At 38.7% G+C, this 15,169-nt stretch overlaps 1 protein-coding gene across 2 annotated transcripts in view; it reads left to right on the top strand.

Annotated features, from left to right (window-relative positions):
- Positions 1 to 12,924: 12,924 nt before the first annotated feature.
- The window catches only part of LOC116389550 (glypican-6-like), a 76,139-nt gene continuing 73,894 nt past the window's right edge, over positions 12,925 to 15,169 (top strand). For both annotated transcript variants that reach the window (XM_031858307.1, XM_031858305.1), the window contains exon 1: positions 12,925 to 13,427. In XM_031858307.1, coding sequence (XP_031714167.1) covers positions 13,277 to 13,427 — 151 coding nt within the window. In that variant the 5' untranslated portion in view covers positions 12,925 to 13,276. The remainder of the gene's footprint in view (positions 13,428 to 15,169) is intronic.

The raw sequence follows: 15,169 nt of genomic DNA, 5'->3' as shown, positions 1-15,169 counted from the left end.
TATATTATATATATATTTATTTATTATAAAAACTTAACCAAGTGATTTACAAGACTTCAAATAAACTATCAGTGGCCAATGTCTGCCTACCAAAAACCAACAACTTCCTGAGAATGTGGCCCTTTGTTCTCTTCTTCTCATAAATGTTTGTAGGTGAGGTACCAAGGCCACAGTGAGAAAGGAAGAGGCAGGGCTGAACGCAAAGCTTCGAGGACTATCGCATAACCAGCTGGGAAATAACACATATCCTCATCTCCATGGCATAATTTAGAGATGACTATATTTTATAACAATCACTCGACCAAACTGTCAGCACAGCCACAAGTTAAGGATGTGATATGTTAAGTTAGTCCTGCTTGGCACACAATGACCTATAGGTGCTGATACTTGATGTTGCTTCAAACCTCACTTTCCAAAATGGCCAAGCATGATGTTGTTAGAAATGTCCATTAAGGTGTACAAGGCTTCCTCAATAGATCTCTGCTCTGACCCATTGATTCTCCTCTTTAATTAGCTGGCTTACTTGCCGGCTTATTTATTTCAATTACGGGCCACTGTAAACTGCCAGAAATCTGTCGATTGCTGACGCAATTACTTGGCTACAGATGGAAGTCGATTAATGTACCATTTACTGTTTAATTCCATTATCTTCTTGCCCTTGAATTACAATAATTTTTGTCGTTGACTGCACCAGCATTGATTTCATCTACAGTATGATCCAAACCCTTTCTCCTGCCTGGTAACACAACGCCATAGCTAGCTCTATGGAGCAAACCTTGTGAGCTACGGTAATTGACTTTGAATGCAACAGAGAGTGGCCTTTAAAATGAATAGTGTTTAGTTTGAACACCATGGCACTGTAGCTAAGGCTTGCAACGGATTTACGTTTGCAAACTTTCAATTACTTGGTGTCTTTGTATAGTATTGCGGTGGGTGACGATGTCGGGGTTGATTTACCAATAATTATCTCTGCGTTCACAGTATTGGAGTATATTTTGTATTAGAAAGTATAATCCTAGAGTTATTAAAAGAACCAAACCATATGCATTTAACACAAAATAGTTGTATACAATAGCAAACGCATACATTGTTCATCATACATTGTTGATGAACATGAGGCATATCATTTTATAATAATTAATGTAAATGTTATGTATAACATCTGAAACTTGCCCTTAGACATAAGAGGGTTTAGCCAAAGGTACATGTTCGTTGAAAAAGTACCAAAGCACAGTACAGGATGAGAGTAAAACCTTTGATCGTAATCTCTCCCTTTCTTCACCTGTAGTGAAATGATTTTGTAACTATGCACCATTTCCTCTAAAATCTAATCTGAAATTAGACAAATTGTCTCATGAATGTGATTTGAAGTTAGCTCATGAATGACATTTTGAAGGGCTTTATGTCACGGCTCCGCTGTGACCTCAGCTCGTCTCGGCGTCTCCCCTCTGTTCTGTGTGTGTGTGTGTGTGTGTGTGTGTGGCATGGGCGCGGCTTCAATCATCCGGCACCTGGGCTCATCTCCACACCTGCCAACAATCAGACCATCATCACCGACAGCTCAAGTAAGCCGGCTTCCTTCAGTCTCATCGCCAGATAGTTTTGTCAGCTCAGTGGAAGCTACAACCTCGGCCCCTCTGAGTTTTTTTTTCCCCTCTTCAGAGAAGTGACTAACTTTGTTTCTCCGGTTTTTGAACCTAACTTGTGTTTTCTCTCTGCCTCAAGATTCCTGTGCCACGTCGCCACCCAGCCGCCGCCACTCACACCGCCTCATCATCCTACCTGCATGTTCCACTGGCTCCACGAACAACTAAAAATAAAACCTTTTATTCACCTACCCTGTTGTCCCGGTGTCTGCGTATGGGTCCAGAATAACCGACCACAACACTTTAATTTTGAAATGCTACATCAGAATGTCCAGGTACTCTCTGAGTGACACCTTCAGGTGGTCTGCTATTAACCTGTTGTGAAATGATTTATTAACTATAGACCATTTCCTCTAAAATCTAATCTGAAATTAGACAAATTGTCTCATGAATGTGATTTGAAGTTAGCTCATGAATGAGATTTTGAAGGGCTTTCATTTTGAAATGCTACATCAGAATGTCCTGTTCTCTCTGAGTGACACCTTGAGGTGGTCTGCTATTACATATATAGACAAAGAAATTTGGTTCCTAACCTTTTTACTTTTTCTTCGAGCTCAAAAAAGTTTGACTTTCAAATAAAATGTCATCAAATTAAAATGTTGGACCATAGATAAGCTCAGAGGCTAATAGTGTTTCAAACTTGTCAAGAATATCAAGGATTCCTTGAGGTTTTTCCCCCACATCCATCTCTCATTCACTCAAAGGGTTATTCATTTTTGTTGCAAGCAGTTTGATGTTTGAAATTGAATGTATTCTTGATGAGGGAAGCTGGGAATTGGCTCGCTGTCAGATCAGCACTATTATCTGCCTTTTAGGTTTGAAGCAAATTAGACTTGGGGGTCCCCAAGGTGCCTGGACCCTTCCACACTGGCAGTGTTGAATTCTCAGAGCGTGTCACATCCTTGATGGAAATTCACTTTAATCAGAAGAAGATTCGCAGCCACTCTGGACTTGTTCACAGCTTTTTGATTTGTTTGCAGGGCATGTCAGATAGAACGTGTTCACCTGAAACTAAGTAATGCTCGAGTGTATCAATTAAATACCGTATGAAATTTTTTGACAAGTAAAAAAACCAGGTTATCATTTAGCCATCACACTCAATGAGATACACATGACACCCAAACACTTGACTGATCCAGGAGTAGAGTAGACATACTTTGATGTTGCAACATGTATCAAGATTATAAAAGAAAAGTGAAAGTAAGGTCAAAGACAAAATAGAGGTTAATGAATCTGTGCCATCTGTCATGAAACCAAATGGGTGCAATTCATACAGGAAACTTTTCTTAGTACATAAAATGTGTAGTTGGCTATTCACTCGGCATTGAAACTGATTTGTTTTGTTTATTTTGAGAAGTATGCCAAAACAGTTGGGTGCAGTGCCTCGGGTAGAGCAACATATACAACATTCTGTTGTTGGTGCATCTGTGAAATACGCAATCAACTTTTCTGTGGTGGCCTTTGTTGGGGCACAGAAAAGCAGACAATTTTTTTTAAGTTTCTTGCAAAGGAAAGAGAGATGCTGTCATCTGAGACAATACACTGAGGATATCCCTGGTGAGACAGCTTTGAAAATGTAAATATAGCATAGGAGCTGAATTTCAATTCTGAAGCTCATGCCGTGGTTTTATTAATATAAGGGGCTGTAGAAAGTGTGTTTTTTTTACATCATTCTGGTGGAATTTTTCTTTTTGATTGATTTTTCAGAAAGAAGCAACAGATTCAAGTGCCCAGCTTAAGTTAGTTTGCAGGTAATCAATAATAATGCCAATAACAGTAGTGAGCAAAAGCCTGTAATAGGTTGACCTTGATTGTTGGGCTGCTTTTATGTGAGAGCATGAATCTGAAGCATCTGAATCTGAGGCGATTTTGTTTTTTTAATCTCGACCGTGGATCTTGGTGGCTAAAATGAAACCCAACCACCGAAACAGACACCAACACACACCCTCATACATTAACATGCATACGTACTGTTTCCAACTTCTTTTCCTCACTCTGCTTTTTTAATAAACATGCCTGCGCACACGACAAAGCAAATGAAACGCATTATGCTGTTGATGCATTTTGTTGGGGATTTCTTTAAAAGCTCAGTTTGGATCTCAGTGCTCCTTCTCTGTTCCCATCAATCTTGTCTTATCTGTGTTTATAAGATATCAGGTGTGTTATGTCTTATAGGTAATTTGACTAGCAATGTATTTTCAGAACATGTTCCAGGCACACAGAATAGTCCAAATCATTATGGTTTCTGGCAAATACAGCACAGTGCTAGCGAAGGATTAAACCAGAGAGGAGCCCATGCAGGAGTGTCAGGATTTGGTTTGTTTGTCCCAGCCGTGTTGTTTACAACCCCCTCTGCTATAGTCTGCACAGCCCAGCACAACAGACCTCAGACATCATGAGGCATCGGACTCCAGGAGCTTTGTCAAGCCTATCTCTGCTCTTTTTTTGCAGGCTCTGTGTGTCTGCCATTGGAGAGTGATTGACCACTAGCCTTAGATTGAAATTGATTGCATAAGGGCTATAACAATGAAAGGCTGTTGGTATTCTGGCAGTGGCAGCAGGAGTGTCAAAGGATGGGAAGCCGCTGTCACAAGAACAACTGGGTTCTATATGAACATATTGTCTAGTAGTCAGATTCCTAAGGTCGGAGTAGGCCTTTGATCCAAGCGATACAGTGTTTCTAATTGGGTTGTATTGATCCATCCTGCTCCTGTTCATGACGGCACAGTCGTGATGAATGTCAGTCTGCCATGCTGAATGTAAAACTGAAGAAACCAGCCAATCGCTGCCTCAAGTTGAGCTGGGTTGTCGGGGGATGTGCGGCGCCGGGTTTAAGGCATTGAGACAAGAATGAAACTTAAGCAGCAGAAAAGACATAATTACCAGTCTGCTTAGAAGTTTTAGTTCACTGTTGTTGGAAGATTATAAACCAGTTCAGAGTCCAGTATCAGTTTGTTATTACCCTAATGAGAAACAAAACCTTGCAATGTACTTTTTCAATCATTAAAAACCATAAGAAAATATATTTAATTTAATTTAATTGAAGAAGTCCTTGACGGATGCATTTGCTTCAAAAAATAATTTTGACAATTTGACAATTTTGCTTCAAAAATGAATACCTGGGTGAAATTGAATTACATTTACTGAATATCCGGGTGAAAGTGATTCATATTTATTAATTATCTGGGTAAAGTTTAGTTGGATTCACTAAATAAAATAAATTATATCAACTCATTTTAGCACATTGTTACTTAATTCAACACATTCCCGCTGCTATTCTAATAATAATATTGATTGTCACTTTGTTGCCATCATCTTGGACTGTTCACAAACGTTTACCCCCAAAAGAGACCGAATATCATCCCTCATCAAATTCTCACATCTGTTTCATTGATCTGCCACTTTACATGAACGATACAATCATCTGACATCAGAAAACACATTTTCTTATCATCCATCAATATCTCGTAATAATATCAGGTATTTAAATAAAAAGGGGCATGGCTTGTTGGAAATGTTTGTTGTTTCATGGTCTGACAAAGTTTTTCGATTTACTGTTAAATTAAATATATTTAAGAAAGGCCATAACGCAAGAAAAACAGTTCTGTCTCAATAAAAAAATTGGCATAACCAAAACGATAACTTAGTCTAGTTTGAGTGTATTTTTCCTTTAATAGGCACATATAGTACAATAAAAGGCAATTGTGAGTAGATGAATGAGCGTGAATGAGAGGGAAATAATAAACTTAATCTCGCCGTGAAGCCTATCGATTTTATGTTGCATTTACTATTGACATTTATATTTGACTATAGAGTTACACAAGCAGCATGTTAGACATGTGTGGCATTTATTTTAGTTGCTCTGAGCAATTGACATTATGCAATTAGTCAGCTCAGTGCACAACTTTGTAAATTCATGACATCCATAACAAGCACTGCCGTAGTAAATAAATACACAAGATGTTTTGCATAATTTCTGATTCTTTAGAGATCCATACCATTGACTTTGACACAGGTTTCATCTAAGAGCATCTGCCACTGATTCATTATGCAGCATTAGACGCCCTGGGAGGAGGGAAGGGGCAGAGCTTGAAGGATTGCACAGCATATTAAATCTGTCTTGCTGAACATCAGTAGAATGAGGAAATCCCATGAAGATCCAAATGCAGATATAAAATATCAAGTCACTGGTTGAAAAACAAATTACTTTGAACTTGCATGCAATCCCAGGAAATGGAGAGTATAATTGCGGACAGTGATACTATAAAAATATATATATTCTTAAAGCAGGTTAATGCAATGCTTACTATGTAAGTGGATGATTGCATTGATGGATTTGTGTAACTTTTTGACCTGGAATGTTTTAAAACTCTTCTTCTACAGTCATTATCTTGCATGTAAAACTAATTAGAGAGAAATTGCAGGGAGTAAACTAATTTACTCATCATTAAATTAAATTATGAACACATGTTTAAGTAATCAATCTCGATACATTTGCAAGATCTACAGCAATATACTGAAAAGTTCTTAATTATGGCTAGCTGAGTGTCTGTACATGAAACAAACCATGGTCTTTGAACACCGATACCATAAATGAGCCACGACTAGACTGGTGCAGCCAGGGCCATCAGACTGCAGATAAATCAGTGAAATGGTCAGGTCTAATGACAGCACACTTATCTTTATGTGCTAATCTACCCAGTTTATTGCTTTACCTTGGCTGTTTGCTTGTGTTTGCAGGGTCTGTCAGGTAGAATTCCTCTCCTCACAGTGGTCCACGTTCAGATTAGACTGCAATCCAATGTCAGGAGAAAGCTAATTCATTTTCAAGTCAGCGGGTCCCGGGGGAAGGACTTTGGGCTTTACTTTGTGCAAGATTGGAAAGGATACTGGTTTAAAGCTGTGAATTTTGTAAGCTAGCTAATTTAATTTTTGCTTTTGAGATTCACAAATCACAGTACATTTTGGTTTGGATGGTATTACCTGAATAAGGCAATGCAACAGTCGATTGTAGCAGACTCACAGGATTTATCATGGAGAACATGTGTTTTGTTCTTTGCTGTATTTGCATACTGTAACTGTTGATTGTTCTTTAATATATCAATGGATTCATTTCTCATACTCGGCCCAAGACATGCCCCAAAGACTTGTTTGTTTCTAACGCAATGAACAACTCCTGAGGTGAGGAAGAATGATTATCAAAAACATCTTTAGTCTCCCCGTCTCGGGCTTGTGGAGAATGGTTGGGACCTCTCTGGCCACACTTTACAGAAGACAAAGAGGAGTGCTGATGCATAGACGCACAGTTTTATCACACATTCCTTCATTTTTTGCACCCTTGTATGTACCTGTATGGTGTGGGTAAGAGTGTGACATTTAATTAAAATCATAAGAAGTCAGAATAAGTGACTCTATTGGAATTAATCAACACCTTACAGTGAACAAGTATCATTCTTCTACCATATGTGCATGTATTTATATAACAAACGCTATATGAAATAATTAAGAAGTATTGTGTGTATTACTACGGTACTATAGTGAGAAGAGCAGCTTATTGTGGAGCAGTTTCATCCCAGCAGTCAGGAGAAACAGCCCCACTGTACAATACCATCATGCTTTACAGTATTTACTGTCTTCCTTTGGGCACTGCTGGTTCTCTGTATTTTTTTAAAAGAGGATTTTAGGAGACCATCTTCTTAGTTTGTTACAAGAATAATCACAAGATTAAAGGCTCATATTACCACAAAGCCCAAAAAGTGGAGAATATACTGTACATGAACTGGCTTGACTCTAACCCAATCAGAAGTTTATTTGTAAGGTCTGCAGGTATATTTAATCATCCTTGTGTATTCATCCATATGAAAGCCCTGAGAGGCAAGTAAGAAAAAGAAAATCCTGATTATCCATTTTCTAAGTCTGACCTAAATTGTGTATGACCAGGTAAAAGGGTATTTGAGGATGGTCTCTTTTTGTTTGTTTGTTTGTTGTTCTAAATAACACCAAAGGTTTTCATGTTTCCGTCCAGGTAACTTGCTTACACACAATATATGTACCTTGTGTTTATAGTGCATGCAAAAATAATCAAGCAAAACGTTTTTTGGTGTTGTTTTCACAGATGGAAAAAAATAAGGAACATATAACAATTGTCCAGGCAAACCCCTTTCTCCATCTGTCCTTAAGTCATAAACACAGGAGGCAAAACAACTTAGACTTAGAAAATGAACCACCAGAATTTGTTTTTCTTACTTGCCTCTCAGGTCTTCTGTAGCATCCATCGTGGAGGAACAACCTTAAACTATTAAGGGTCTTGTGACTTCAGATTTCATCAGATAACGATTGAGGTCTTTAAATTATTTAATTTAAAGTCTTTGTCCTAATCTGAACCTTTTTGGAATAAGATCATAAACAAATAATGAAAAACATGAATGCATGATAATAGCAGATTATTACTGTCGTTCGAGTCTGCGCGGTAGAATATGCAATAAGCAAACCCTCAGTGAAAGTATAGTTGAAACTGATTTAATTGGAATCACTTGACTTGATTTCAGGTGATGGCAATTAGCTCTGCGTCTGTTGGTGAACCTGATTAGCTATATTTAAATATGATTATGATCTGCAATAAAAGAGGTGTGTACAAGGGAAGTGTTTTCAGCTTATAATATAATATAATATACACTATCAACAGGAAGTTGATTCAACTGTCTCATTAATGTCTTTAAATTAAATTGTAACACTCAAATCACTTTCATCTTCAACTTCATTCAGTTCGAGCACTGAAACAACGACCGAAAAAACCCGACAAAATAATTGTCATAATTGTCAGTTGCTGTGAGTAATAACGATGTTAAATAATTCACTGATTACATGTTTAATTGCATTGAATTTTAGGCACATTGGTGGGCTGGAATAAGAATATATTTGTGTGTTAAAACACATTTAATTTGTGTGCCATATTACACCTGAAATTGCTGATTTGTTATGGAGGGGGAGTTTGTGAGCCTTGGTAGCCATCACATTGTTTTGAGCCTCGTGCTGCTTGGTGAGGACACCCAGGGTCAAGTAGTCTCAGGTGGCAGTCTAGGCAATAGAAAGAGGAGCTCTAAAAGCCATTTGATAGAAACTCACCTGGAGTTTAAAAAGATGTGCCCACTCCCAGTGCAGGCTTAGAGTGTTTGCAAACAGTCAAAGGTTTGATGTAACCCCTTGCACCCAAAGTCTAATTACTTTGATTACTAATCTAGCTTCGTTTTTGTAAATTCCCCTCTCAGTGGGTCCTCTGTTGAAACAGCATCTCGCTTCACTGGGAGTGGATTAAGAGTTCCTGTCCTCTGAGCATCTGTTCAGTGCTGCAGGAGTTGTTATGTCTCCCCACAGCGTCAGACAACTCATGCAAACGCCTCTTTTCACATCTCAGAGATATTTGAAATGGGACGCAGTTACAGAAGGTGTAGCCTGATACAGGTTATTTCTCCCAGGAAGCATTAACATTATAAAAAATAGCAAAAAATACAACTGAGTCAAATGAGAAATTGTAAGAGGCTGATAGAAAAAACCCCCACTAAAACTTGCCCTTATTTCCCAGTTTATAAATGTTCAGAGTCCCCCAGTGGGTGCTGGGTTGGTTTGGCAGGTTAAGAAGTTCATTGAATAAAATAGTTTGAATAAAATGATTTGAAACTGACTGCTCAGAGATTCTCAGCTTGATGCGAGTTGGTTTGTGATGAGTTTCTTTCACTTGAAGTGCTTCAGAGTGAGAATAAAAGATTTCTAAGAAGTACTTTTGTTTAAAATGTCCTTTGTTATTGTATTTCAGAAGGGGTTTGTGAGGTTCATAGCAATGTACAAAAACTTTAAGTTGGAGATTATCAATACATAAAATTGTTTATGACTACAGTTGTTTATTGATCAGCTCTTTCTTGCCTCAGTCTCTTTTTTTATCACATATGGATCCTCTCAAGTAGTGCTGGGATCAACAATACAATACTTGTAATTGAACGTATCATGACAAGTATGTCTTTTATTTATCATGACAAAAATGTCTTTTATTTCAACAATATATGACAAGGATAACGAGGGAACAAAGCTACGTCATCTATGATACCACTAGTCTCAACTATATGTATCAAAATATCCCCAAATTCTAGTTAACATTACAGTGGTCCAAGGCTTACTGACCAAACACAAATATATAGTTCATGTGGTGCTCTCTTGGCTACAGACTGAGAACCATTAAATAATTAAACACGTCACACAAGCATAGTTTCAGGCACTCATGCAAACAGATTTACTGTCCCCTCTCACTCCCACAGCCTTTCTCTTTATACAGCCATGGGCTTTCACCTGTGCTATGGACGAGCATGACGAGCTTTTGTTGATTGACTGGAATAGTGTTGTGGGCATAGAATAGGAGTAGAACGGATGTTCCCATTCAAGTCAGCGTAGCAGGATGGCCAGAGTGGCGGACATTTTTATATGTAGCCTGCCATTGACATTGTGGCTGATTTCCACATAAACTAAACTGACTCATGGCAGGTCGCACACTCACTGATGTGAGGTTGATGCAGTAGGCCTAACAACTTAAACAAGTAGTGGAGTAGTAACATTACAAAAAAATAAAGAGCTAGAGTAAATTAGTTAAATTTAAAAATGTAATGCTTCGTCCTCGCACTCTTCTCACAGCAAAGCACATTGCTATAACTAGGCGAGTAGCAACTTTGTTCGGCTCATTTTCTATAACCATTGTAGCATTTAAGCATGCTGGAATTAGGAAGCTAGCCAGCTAGTTTGCAAATTCCACCATGCTTTATTGAGACACATGGTTACCGAAAATGGGTCGAACAGCAGGCTGGTGGCCAGCAGGCTGGTGGCCTGCGGCACCGCTGGGTCTAGGTCAGCTACCTATCTTACAAGCCAACCAGCCGTCTCCAGGGCTGAGTCCACTTTATTCCCACCAGACCTCATGTCAAATTATAACTTCAAACAGAGATGATTTTTAATTTGCTTTTGTAATCATCGATTTACGAAGATACAGTCTAGCTGCAACCGCAACTAGACTTCCCTGCAGATTTTCAAATAACTATTACCTGACTGCCGATACATTTTCAAATTGACATCAATTGAAATCATGTGACACTGGAAAATAAAGATGAAGGCGAGATCTATAAAAAGGTAACCCAAAGAGCAAAGATTAACGTAGCTGTCCGATCACACAGTGAATTCACTTGGCTCATCCTCTCTCACACACATAACTCAACTGTCATACAATCACTCGCCGATGCAAATAGAACAGCTAATGATAAAGTGTGAGTCACTTTATAATTGGTGACAAACTGCTGACGGTAGGGTTATATAAGTCAACGTCAAAAATAGAATAGGGTGACTTCATCTTTGTATAACTCCAATGGACAAAACATTAACATTACCAAGCGCTGTGCACATGAGGCTTGTTTACAAAGGAAACATGTTAACATACAGTTTGCTTGTTAAAAGTTAGCCAACGTTAGCTAGCGAGTACATTTCATCCAATAAAATGATATAGTTTGAGTAGAATTCTGCGTTTAGTCACCTCGATGGCTGCAGTATTTACTGTTGGCCAAGAATTGTTTGTGGTTTTGTCGAGATAACAACACTCCCTTTCTAGTGCATCCTGAGTTTTCTGCCTTTCAACTGAGTGTGTTACTGACTTTCTTTTTTTTCACACCATGCTTTGGAGGAGTGCTGGGTATGACCAGCTGGAACGAGACCCCAAGATAAACTCAGAACAAACAGGAGGGACTACATCTCTCGGGCTGGTCTGGGTGTATCCCAAAAGAGCTGGAGTAAAAACATGTTTTGGCAACGCAATATATGTGAAAATAGAATATGCATAGATTGTATTACAAATGGTGAGCTCAGCATTGAAGGCAGACCATGTGCATCACACACACACATACATAGAGAAATCCTTCCTGCGGCACTTTTAAGTCTAGTAGAGTGACTGGACAGCTAATTTTCATTGTATTAAAAATGTTAATTTGGATGAAACTGTCCCTTGATTTTCAAAGTTGGATACGTTAATTATCTGTCACATGTCCAGGTCAGAAAAGTCTCACTAAAAGAAAATCACATAATTCTCGAAGGAAGCTGTATGAATGGTTAGACTAACCACTGTCAGCATATTAGACTATATGTGTACCTTCGATTATATCAATAATAGTATTCAACGACTCTATTTTGTTGTATTTGCAATGATACCATGCACACGACAACACACACTCCAATCATCTAGAGAGAAGAATTATGTGTTTTCTGACTCAAACTCTGGTTTTCTGTATGACTGTCGAAGGTGTCTGAATTTGATCTTCTACCAAAGTTTACAATGTCAACAGTGTTTTTTTTTTTAGCTCAGGAGAAGATAGAAAACGGGTCCTGTGGTCAATTAATATATTGAATCAACATGGACATATATTAAAACATTTTTCAATAAATATGAAAAAAACAACCTCATAAAAGCAGTGGATATGGATATCTTTGGTGTCACTACTTTAAAGCACCTTTCAAAATGTGGCTTACCAATAGGAACACTGCTGTGCACAGCAATGGCCGCCATGTTAATCCACTGTTGATCTACCCTGGGATCAAGCTTTTCCAAAATCAATGAATCAATGAAGGCTTGCCTTCTGGTCTTCATCACATCTTTTACATCCTCTGGTTGATACAGTTTAATACCCAGTAACATGGTGTTTCAGATGAATGTGAAAAAGGAGAAACTGTCAGCATGTACAGGTCTGTGTAATCCCCATCAAATTGGCCAAATAAATTATGTTCAAGTGTTTCAAATTTGACTTAGAAACAGAAAATGAAAAAGATTAGGAAATCACATTTTTCACTGCAAAAAAATTAAATATGTTTAAAAATATTTTTCAAAATAAAATGCACCAATAAGGATTTACAATAGTGTCGAGTAGTTATACGAGTATTCACTAACATTCCCAAAAAAAGCCTACAGTTTTACAGCTTTCCTATTCTATTCATAAGTCCATGTAAGGCTGTAGCTACACAGTATACATCCCGTCTCTACCCGTCTCTCAAAACCGACCCGAACTGATTATTATCATCCTACATCCATGCTTTTCTTATCTATTTATTTCTAATACATCTCTGTATGTAGGTGCCGACATGCAGTCCCAGCTAAAATGAATGAGGCTGGAGTCCACTCCATATTTTGTGTCGCGCTTTGCCTCTCCAATGCATCTGATGTGATACACAGAGCGCTCCCCAGCACACAGCATTTCCCACTTCAACGCAACAACCAGGGGCTTCGTCTGCTCAGCGAAGTTGAGACAACACGTCTGGAAACGCATTGCCTGGATACTGGATTCATGTGGCACCTCCACGCTCGCAATTCTCTTCTCTTGCGGCGGCGGGGGACTTTTTTCTTTATCGGTTTGCGAAAGAAACCCGTTTTACTTTGGGAAATGCGTTGGTAGACACTAATAGTTGAGTTGCAACCATTAAACGCCCAGTAATTAAGTACCTGCAGATCGACTGCAGGGGAGGTTTTTTTTTTTTTTTTTTTTTTTTTTATTAATTAAACCAGCAAGGATACTGCAGAGCACCTTAAACAATCCGGATCTTCACAGAAGTGAAAAATGCTCAGACTAGAGACCATCATTTGCACTTTTTCTGTGCTGTCTGTTGCAGCACGAGCAGATTTCAAGGCACGAAACTGCAGCGAGGTGAGGGAGGCTTGTGTCGGGAAAGGCTTCAGCTTCACACATGTTCCCATCCAGGAGATCCCAGGTAAGGCTGGACTTACCCGTCGATTAGGCTCACGACCTGCCAAATAGAGCTTTACAAATTGCCTATGGGATAAACACGGGCTTTTGTGGAATAAACGTGGCTGTATTTAATATTAAGCTCCTGATGGGGAAGTTCTAATTCCCCTAATGTCCCATAGCAACTCATTTATGATTCAAAGTCATTCAGTAGCAGGTCTTTGGTTGAGTGCTACAGGGGTAGCCTGTCTCAACCACCTGTCACTCGCCAAGTTCCTGCGAGTCTTAACTGACCAAAGTTTTAGTCCTAAACTTATTATAGGCTACTCAATTACCAAAATAGTCCTAATTGACCTGACTGGACGGTTAACAGCTGGCGCAGCCTCCTGCACCCCCCTGCACCCAGCTTGCATCATTGAAGTGACACCGCCAGTACCCAGCTTTCTGTTAATGTGAGCTGGTTCACTGATTATGTATTCATGCTGCGATATCAGTCAGCATCAATACTCATTGTGTAAAGAGTCCCCCCAGGCAGCTGTGGTGGGTATAAGATCTGTGTCCAGTAGAGGTATATGTGACTGTGCTAACCAAGCAGAGATAATGAATGACCAACTGTGCAGACTGTAGCTCCTGTCCTGTGAAAATGAAGTGATGAGGTGAGGTGGACCTGCTGGCTCTTGTAGTGCTTCAGTAGCAGTCCATAAAGATGAGTCAACTGGGCATGTCAGCCACCACTACCCTTCGGAGTGGACATTTGAGTACCTTACATAATGAATGTCATTCATTAAATGGACAGAGATAGTACATGTAAAATATACAGGTTCAACAATGTGTAATGGCTGTCAGGACTTGGAAACCAGTAACATTAATACATTCTAAACAAGTATTTTTGTGTAAGTGGATATAAATATACTCTGTTTTATCAGTTCATAATTTTAATGAATTACTCGTGTAAATTCGAAAACAGTGTTTTACTGGGTAGTATTTTCTATATCAGTGAATGCATTCTTAAATAGTATTCAGTGATTCAGTGAAAGCAGTATATTCAGCATGTTGTTATGTCTACATCTGTAGAAAAGTAATTAGGAATGAAAGGTCTTTTTTTCCCCCATTATCCCATCTGAGTTGTCTCTCCAGGTCGTCATTGTTGTGCTTCAGGGCCAATCATTCTCTCTATAAAACAGGGTATCTGGCACAAGCAAAAGGCTGCATATTTGATAAGAGGCACACCTGTTCAGAGATGGGTTGAATACCTAACTGATTAAATCCTCTGGATCCATGTCTCTGACATCACAACTAATCTGCCAAATGAGTGAAAAATGCAATCTCTCTCATCTGTGAGCGTTGTCGCCCTGAGTAAACGTCTTTTGATTTGGTCTTTGAATGAGTCATAACCTTCTGTGTCTGCCAGAGAGACAACGCATTATCAACTCCTCAGCAAATTCTCACAGTGATTGGCATGCCCTTCAGGCTTGCGACTTATTGCCTGTCACTCATGCAAACAATAATCAAGCTAAGCCAAAGTAGAAGTGGAAATACCTCCTATTTGAAAGTTAATTTTGAAGCATTACATCTTCTGATGAAAAAGTATCAGAAGCAGGAATATATCTTTGCTGTTTAAACTCTGGAGATTAATATATTGTTGAGATGATTTTAAATGTAATTTATATTTCTATTGAGTCTAGTGAGAATACAATAATTGCTCCCTTTTTTGGGATAAATCAGCTGCTATGAATTGTCATTTAAGTATGTACTTTAGTACACAGT

Source organism: Anarrhichthys ocellatus, unplaced genomic scaffold (assembly GCF_004355925.1).
Source record: "Anarrhichthys ocellatus isolate YVR2014 unplaced genomic scaffold, GSC_Weel_1.0 scaffold20, whole genome shotgun sequence".
Classification (NCBI taxonomy): Eukaryota; Metazoa; Chordata; class Actinopteri; order Perciformes; family Anarhichadidae; genus Anarrhichthys; species Anarrhichthys ocellatus.
The sequence above is the reverse complement of the archived record's forward strand: the minus strand, read 5'-3'. Positions and strand labels throughout refer to the sequence as shown.